The sequence below is a fragment of the Myotis davidii genome, unplaced genomic scaffold (assembly GCF_000327345.1).
Source record: "Myotis davidii unplaced genomic scaffold, ASM32734v1 scaffold1558, whole genome shotgun sequence".
NCBI lineage: Eukaryota > Metazoa > Chordata > Mammalia > Chiroptera > Vespertilionidae > Myotis > Myotis davidii.
In genome coordinates this window covers 78,289-86,853 of record NW_006288873.1, presented here as the reverse complement: position 1 = coordinate 86,853, position 8,565 = coordinate 78,289, and the positions used below count along the sequence as shown (strand labels likewise).

Below are 8,565 nucleotides of genomic sequence, written 5' to 3'. Positions count from 1 at the left end.
CAAGTACACACTCTGCCTCACCCACCACCTTTATTGGGCATCAGCCCAGGACTGCACACGGGAGGGCGGTGGGTGTCACTCACAGCAGGGACCCTGGGCCGGAGGCATGCATGGCTGATGATGCCAACTAGCCCACAGGACACGCGCTGACCCGGGCCTCTCTAACCCTAGGACCTGACCCGGTGAGACGGCAGCAGGATCACGACCCTGACCGCCCCTAGGGCGGCTCCCCCAGTTCTTGGGGCTGCTCCCCCAGTTCCGGGCTCACTTGGGGGTGTTGAAGGGCACGGCCCGCTGGTTCATGGGGTTGTCTGGTGAGCGCAGCCACTCCTTCTTGAGTAGCTGCTTCAGCTGCGACAGCCGCATGTTGGGGTTCTCTTGCTTGAGCCGAGGCAGTTGCTCCTCCTCAAAGGCGGTGAAAGCAGCCCGCATGCGGCGCTCTGGGTGCCTGTCTCCGGCCTCCTCCGCCACGCTGCAGGGAGGACACAGGACTTCAAAGGGGCCCAGGTGCGACCTCGCCTTAGAGACTCAGGCCCCGCCCAGGCTTAAGCCGCGCCCCAGAAGCTCAGGCCCCGCCCAGGCTTAAGCCGCGCCCCAGAGGCTCAGGCCCCGCCCCCCTACCTGAGCACCGCGATGGCATCCTCGATGGTGCGCGCCTCCAAGCTGCCCTCCTCCAGCACTCGGCGGTTCACGTTTTCCTCCAGTGGCACCTCCAGGTGGCTCTTGACTTTCTCGGCTGGGGATGGCAGCCAGCCGGGCGACAGAGACATATCCAGAGAGAGACACGGTGGGGACAGAAGGGAGGGGAGAATGATGGCAGGAACGCGACTTGAGCTGAGAAGAACTTCCAGGACCGACCTAGGGGGTGGTCCTACCCTTCCGGTGCCCAGCCCTCTGCCCTCTTAACTCCCCTGGAGCTGGGCACACGGAGGAGACTCACACACGGCTGCTAGCTCCGCAGCCTCGGCAGTGTCCCCCATACTGGGGAGGAGTGTCCCCCATACTGGGGAGGAGTGTCCCCCATACTGGGGAGGAGTGGCACCCAAGCCGAGGTCCGCCGCAGAGCAGGTACCCAGCTCGTGCCTGCGCTCAGAGCAGGCCTTCCTGGCCACCGCCCACCATGCTTCCTGCAGAGCCCAGACTTCTGGGGTGGGGAGGACCGCTGCCTGTCCTATAATGTGTGAGAGGGCGGAGCACAGGGGACCCTGCCCCACCTGGTTCTTGGGCTTCCTTGTGCTGATGGTCTCTGCGGAGCGTCTCCTCAATCTGGGCACGGGTGACTTTGCTTGGCACAGCTACCCGGGGGGCCTTGCTGCTCTTGAGCTTCGAGTCCTCCTCCTCCAGCAAGCGCTGGGTCTCCTTTTTGCGCTCCAGCTGCTCCAGGCGCCGCTTCTCCTTCTCCTCCTGGGGTGATGGGGCAGTCAGGGGTGGACCCCACCCTACCACCAAGGTGGACTGAGACCCTGCGGTGTGCCAGACCCTGTGTTGTGGACACAGGGGACATGGCTGGGAGCACGACGGCCCAACATATATGAGGACAGGAACAACACAGGTGGGGGGTAGGTCTGGAAGGAAACAGTGACCCCTGGGCAGAGGAGGAGCCAGCGGGGACGCTTGGTTGCAGGCATATCTGCAGGTGTAAAGACCCTGAGGCAAGAACCACACACCAAGCCAAGAAGCACAGAGAACCTGTGTAGCTGACCTGGGGATGGGAAGTGTAGAGGGAGGTGTGTGTGTGTGGAGTTGGGGGCGGGGGGCAGCTTAGCAGCCTCAGGGCTTGGGGTGCAGTTTGTATTGGATTCCAAAGGCGACAGGAGCCACAGAGGGTCTGAATCCATTTGCGAGCTGGGGCAAGAGTTCTGCCCTTTTGGGTACAGAAACCTTGGCGGAGGCACTGGCCCCAGTCTAACATCACAGTAGATGGGACTCCGTGGCTCCCCACGGAGACCCAGATGCCAGTAGGACGAGGGGACATCTGGCCTAAGAACCTATCCTCGGTCACTGCCCTTCCACTGCTCCAGGGGACAGAGTGAGGTTCTGATTGTAGTGTGTGTGGCCTTTGGCTGGGTTCTGCACTGCAGGCACCCTCACTTGCCTACAATTCTGCCATCTGCCTCCCATGCCTCCGGGATGGTCCCTGCCTGCAATTCCCCAGGACACTCCCGTGGCTGGACTAAATGTCCCAGGAGAGGGGTTGATGTGCCTGAGGATACCCACTGAGCTTCCATCCTGCCTGCGTGGCACAAAAGTGTGTGTGGGCAGGTTTAAAGGTCAAGGGTGTTTGAGTATAGCTTCTGGGGCTCCCACTTCTGTGCTCAGGCACCTCAGGCAAGGCCACTGTGTTCTGAACCTCAGTTTCCTCATCTGGAGGATGGGGATGACCCCAAGGCCCAAAGCGAAGGCCTGGGGAGGGCTCCCCGGGCCCCGACTGTCAAAAGGTTCCTGGCTTTTCTGTCTGCATAATGGATCTTTGGCGGATACTGATTTTCCCTTTGGGTTTTCAACTTTGCTATGTTGTCAAAATGCTGACAATCAAAAAGTTTAAAGACTCCCCACCCCCACCCCCCACAAACCCAATGTAGTATGTGAAGAGTGGAGGGAACCAGTGACATTCAATGTCCACTACCAACAAGGCAGGATCCAGTCCTGCACAGAAAGACAATGGGAAAACTCAAAAGTGCCCAGGCACCCCATGATCTAGGTGTGCAGGGACTGCATCAGCACTGCTACTTTCCACAACCTTTATGTTTTCCAACGGAGGAAACCCCTGTTCTCTGCCTGGAGTCACCATGGCATCCCCCAGGATCCTAGGCAGGGGGGACCAGCCCAGGAACCAGGATGTGTTCCGCGGGTCTCTGGTGCCACCTACTGGGCTGGACAGGTAAGCACCAGCCCTCAAACATTCCCAGACAATTAAGCACCCATTGTGTGGCTGGCACTGGGGCCCATCAGGGATAGCCAGCCATCTCTGCCCTCTTCTGTGTTTCTATAAACTCCTGGGAGATCCTGCAGGCCCAGGTCAGCAGGTCACAAGTGGGAGTCTATCCGGAACGTCCCAGCCTCGGTTCTGCTGATGTCTGGGCTGGCTCATTCTTCGCTAGGGGCCCAGTCGCATGCCTGGCCTCACCCACCAGATGCCAGGAACACCCTCCACCAACCAGTTGTGACAACCACAAATGTCTCCGTGCCCTGGCCGGTTTGGCTCAGTGGATAGAGTGTTGGCCTCAGACTGAAGGGTCCCAGGTTCGATTCTAGTCATTTTTAAGTCTCCAGATGTTGTCAGGTGTTCCCTGGATGCAGAATCACCCCTCAAGTGAGAACTGCCAGTGTAACCTGACCCTGGCATCACATGAAGGAGAGAAATGAGCCCATGGAGGGCGGTGGCTGCCTTGCTGTTCTCCCAACGTGCCAAGTCCTGGCCACCCCAGGACCTTTGGACGAGCTGTTGCTTCTGCCTCCCTCCCTGCCCCTGCTCCGGGTTTAGTGGCTCCTTGCCCTTCAGGCCAAAGCCCCAGAGGCCTCCCACCGCCTTCTACCACGAATGCCTGTCTCATCACAGGCACAGCGGCCCAGGGCCCCCCAACCTTGCGCTGCTCCTTCCTCATGACGTGTTTGTCCTCATCCTTCCAGTAGGCATCCTCCAGCTCCTTGTGCTTCCGGGCATCAGCCGCCGCCTTAGCCTCAGCCCTCCGTGCCCGGGCTGCTGCTGACTTGGTGTTCTCGCCCTGGAACTTCTTGGGCATCCCTCAGCAGGCTGTGGGAGGAGGGTGGGGACCAGTGAGTCAGGGGCATCCATCTCCAGGAGCCCCAGACTCACTCCCGGGCAGCCAGGACCCCCTTGGGGCCTCAATAGCGTCGTCTGTAAAACAAGGGCTCAGACTTAGTGATTTCTGTTTAAAAATGTATTGAAGTGAAATGTACAGAACACAAAATGAACCACTTTCAAGGTACAATTCAGTGGCATTTCATACATTCACCATGTTGTATAATCACTACCTCTAACTAGTTCCAGAACATTCCTATCACCCCACGTCCCTCCTTCCCCCAGCCCCTGGCAACCAATAATCTGCTTTGTGTCCCTACGGATTTGCCTGTTCTGGACGTTGCACGGAGATGGAATCACACATGTGGTCTCTGCACCTGGCTGCGTTCCCGCAGCATGTTTTCCAGGATCATCCACATTGTAACGTGAGTCAGCGCTTCATTCCGTTTTATGGCTAAATAACATTCCCCTGTGTGAATGGCTATTTTGTTTATCCCCCCAACCCCTGGCGGACATCTGGGTTCTCTCCACTTTTTAGCTCTTGTGAGTCATGTCAGTGTGGATTCTACAGGCCAGTCTGCCACCTTCGAGGCTTCAGTTCCTGAGTCCCACAACCCTGAGGCTCAGTCCCTCTCGTCCTGGGCCAGCAGCGCCGTGAACGGCAAAGAATGACCCGCCCCGGCTCACACAGCTGGGAGGTGCTGCAACAATCGTGAAGCTGCTGTCTGGGGGGCACATGGTCTGTGCGAGTTCCAGCTACTTCCCTGTGCCCAGCCCTCTGCTAAGCACTTTATATGGGCCAATTCAATGAATGCCCCAAAGCCGTAAATGTGGGGACTGTTCTTATTCCCATTCTCAGACAGGAAAGCCAAGGTACCTGGCCAGGTCACACGGGGCTGAGCTTGGAGTGTCACCTCCAAAGTCTGCCTTTCAGATGAGGGCGAAGTGCTGTGTGGCCTGGGGCACATGCCTTCTGGGCCTCAGTTTTCCTCATTTGGGAAATGGGCTGATGCACATCCCTCCTATGTCATCCTCACCCCTCGCGGAGCCTTGGAGAAATGGGCGCAGCATCCAAGATTAAAGGGGAGGGAATGTGGGGCCATCCCGACTTAGGACAGGCAACCTCTAAGTCCAAACTCTCAGTGAGGTGACTGCCCGGCTGAGACCTGAAGGATGGGTTGAAGGCAGCCCTGTGAGGATAAAGGGGTGAGGATACAGGGTGAAGGGCACGACACATGCAAAGGCCTCGAGGCAAGAACGGGGCTATGTTCAGGCACCAGGGAGTTACAGGGCAGCTCTGAGCAGGGCAGGAACACTTTCTCATTAGTTGGTTCCAAAGCCCTCCCTGGCTGCCAGGTGGGCGGCACCGAACACTGAGGGAATGATGACGATGCAACGGGCAGAGCGGGAGGTTTGATCGGATAAAGCTGTGTGTGTTCTAAACCAGTGGTCGGCAAACTGCGGCCCCTTGAGTGTGGCTCTTCCACAAAACACCACGTGCGGGCGCGCACGTACAGTGCGACTGAAACTTCGTGGCCACACTCAAGGGGCCAAAGAGCCGCATGTGGCTCGCGAGCTGCAGTTTGCCGACCACTGTTCTAAACCGTTTCATCCCCAGCAGCAGCACAGGCATCCCCACCAAGCACTCCACATGGACCAACTCAAACAGATGTCCCACAGCCTTAACCATGGGGACTGTACTCATTCCCATTCGAAGGTGGGAACGCTGAGGTACCTTATCAGGTGCCCATTTACACGTGAGAAATCTGAGGCTTTGACAGGTTAAGGGACAGGCTCAGAGCCATACCGCGGGCTAGTGAAGGGGCCTGGATTCCAACCCAGGCCTAGCTCCTCAGTCCCAACTCCATGCTCCTTTCTTAAAAATTGATTTCAGAGAAGAAGGGAGAGGGAGAGAGGGATAAAAACATCAATGATGAGAGAGAATCATTGATGGGCTGCCTCCTGCAGGCCCCCTACTGGGGATTGAGCCCGAGACCCGGGCATGTGCCCTGGCTGGGAATCGAACCGGTGACCTCCTGGTTCATAGGCAGATGCTCAACAACTGAACTATACTGGCCAGGCCGGACTCCATGCTCTGTATCACTGCTCCACCCTAGGGTCCTGGCAGGTCCCTCAGGGAACATCAACACAGATCAGGACTCAGAAGCCACTAGGGCCCCTCACTTGACACAGAAGGACAGTCCCTCCGGGCTGAGATGGGAAGCAAACCCCATGAGGAAGGACGGGACAGACTGGGGATCAGTGGATCCAGGAGACTCAGGGTTGAGTCCTCGGCTCTGTAATTGTAATTGATGTATTTCCCTTCAAACCCGTTTTCTTATTTGAGATGTGGGGGTGATTCTAGTCCTTCCCCACACCAAATCCAGCATCCATTACTGAGCATCTACAACAGAAACCCTCTCCAGATTCCCCAGGAAAGCACCACGGAGTGGGGATTACTGTCCAAGTTACAGATGAGAACATGCCTCACCCCCTACTCCAGTGTGGGTCCCTCCATTTCTCCCTTATGAATCCTGCAGCAGGCACACCAGCCTCCTTGCTATTTTTCAAATATGTCAAGAGGGTCCCCACCTCAGTGCCTTTGCACTTGCTGTGCGCTCTACCTGGCTATTCTTTGTTCCTCTTTGTACCTAGTGAACTCCTATTTAAACTTCTTGCAGTCTTCAAGAAGCCTTCCCTGGGTCCCCTGACTCTTAGACCTCAAACTTTTCTATGAGATCCTTGTCTGGGTTGCTTTCTGTTCATTTATATGATTAACAAATGTCCCTTTTTCTCACCAGCTGGGAGCCTCATAAGGGCAGCGCTGGGACTACCTAGGTCACTACCGTGTCCCCAGTACCCTCATTCATTTGCACAATAAATGTTTTTCTTTTTTCTCTCAATAAATGTGTTTTTAAAATTTTTATTTATTGACTCGAGAGAGGTTGATTTATTGTTCCTCTTATTTATGCATTCATCGGTTACTTCTTGTATGTGCCCTTACCAGGGAGTGAATCCACAACCTTGGTGTATGGGGATGGTACTCTAACCAACTGAGCTACCAGCCAGGGCTCAATAAATGTTTTAGGCAAATGAGTGAACAAGTGTTGACTTCCAGGGTTCCTCCAGTATTTATGTCATGCTGAGCTGTGTCCAAACTCAGCTTCTTACTGTTCTTCCCACTCACCCCCTCCCCTCCTGCCACTGGGACCCTGCTCTTGCTATGCCCTCATCTAATACACCCCGCCCTAACCCCTCCTCCTGTGAAAACCGGCCCAACCACAGGGACTCTGCCCCAGCATCTCCTCATCCTCACCTGCAACCCAAGGCCTGACAGGGCTTTCTGACCCCCTCTCCAGACTGAGCACCCAGGACTGATTGCTTGTGTCCTTCTAAAATGCCCATGCTGAAGCCCTAACCCTCCAGGTGACTGTATTTGGAGACAGGACCAGTGAGGAGGTGATAAAGATTAAATGAGGTCAGTCCTGGCTGGTGTGGCTCAATTGGTTGAGCATTGTCCCATGGACTGAGGTCCCCAGTTCGATTCCCAGTCAAGGGCATATGCCTGGGTTGAGGGCTCAATCCCCAGTAGGGGGCATGCAGGAGACAGCCAATCAATGATTCTCTCTCATTGTGTGGTATTTTTTAAAAAATATACTTTTATTGATTTCAGAGAGGGAGAGAGAGATAGAAACATCAATGATGAGAGCGAATCATCAATCGGATGCCTCCTGCACGCCCTATACTGTAGGGGATCAAGCCTACAGCCTGGGCATATGCCCTTGACCGGAGTAGAACTTGGGACCCTTCAGTCCGCAGGCCGGAGCTCCATCTACTGAGCCAAACCAGGTGGCCGTTGGCAGGTCAGGAAAAGCCTGCACCAGGAACTAAATTAACTGGCACCTTGATCTTGGACTTCCCACCTCCAGAACTGTGAGCAAATGACTGTCTGTTGTCTAAGCTGCCTGGTCTGTGGTATTTGCTATGGCAGCCCAGGCTGACTAGGACAGACAGCAATTCTTCTCTGGAACACAGGCCCTCACTTTGTCATTCGGCAAGCGGGTACTAAGCACCTAAAACAAGGGGGACGCTGGAGAAAGAGGTGGAGCCAATGGGTTTCCTGCCCACATGGGATTGCCAGGCTGTCTGGGAGATAAGCATTAAGAGTGACAACTTGAGATCTGAGCTGTGATAAGGACCAGCAAAGGGGGTGGAGTGGGGACCTGGAAGGGGCTTCTGGGAGATGTGTGTCAAAGGACTTCCTGGATGAGATTTACAGGAAAAAGTCTAAAGGAGAGGAAAATCCTAGCCCCCAGGAATGTGGGGCAGGCAGACTAGGAGGAGGGATTTGTACTCCAGGGTGATGGGAGGGTGAGGAGGGTGCTAGAGCCCGGAAGCGCAGACCTACGGGAAGGAGCCCTCTGAGGTTGGTGAGGAAGTAAATTGGGATGGGGAGTGGGGAGAAGACAGAAGCAGGGAGCTCGAGCAGGGATCCGGGGAGTGGCTCTGGCTGGACAGGGGCGTTACTCAGGTGGGAATCAAGAACCACAAAACTGCTTGGATGTGAAAGTAAGAGAGAAGAGATGAAGCGGAACGCCTCCTCCTCCAAGAAGCCCTCCGGCCCTCCCTTCTGGGCTCGCCCGGCCCACCGTCCCTCGCTCCCGTCCTGATCCCACTGCAAGAAGCCGGGGATGGAGCTCTGTCATCCCCCAGCCTGGGAGCTGCTCAAGGGCAGGGCCGGAGCTGGGAGGACTCGAACACGTCGCTGTCCCTCTGGGTTTCCGTCGCGAGCTGTGGTTAAT

At 56.1% G+C, this 8,565-nt stretch overlaps 1 protein-coding gene across 1 annotated transcript in view; it reads right to left on the bottom strand.

The window, feature by feature from the left end:
- Window positions 1–13: 13 nt before the first annotated feature.
- Window positions 14–8,565, bottom strand: part of CCDC124 (coiled-coil domain containing 124) — an 8,800-nt gene continuing 248 nt past the window's right edge. The window contains exons 2-5 of the mRNA XM_006761093.2: window positions 3,585–3,754; window positions 1,215–1,404; window positions 622–736; window positions 14–472 (exon numbers count right to left, since the gene is read on the bottom strand). Of these exons, the coding sequence (XP_006761156.1) occupies window positions 265–472; window positions 622–736; window positions 1,215–1,404; window positions 3,585–3,743 (672 nt within the window). The 5' untranslated portion in view covers window positions 3,744–3,754 and the 3' untranslated portion in view covers window positions 14–264. The remainder of the gene's footprint in view (window positions 473–621; window positions 737–1,214; window positions 1,405–3,584; window positions 3,755–8,565) is intronic.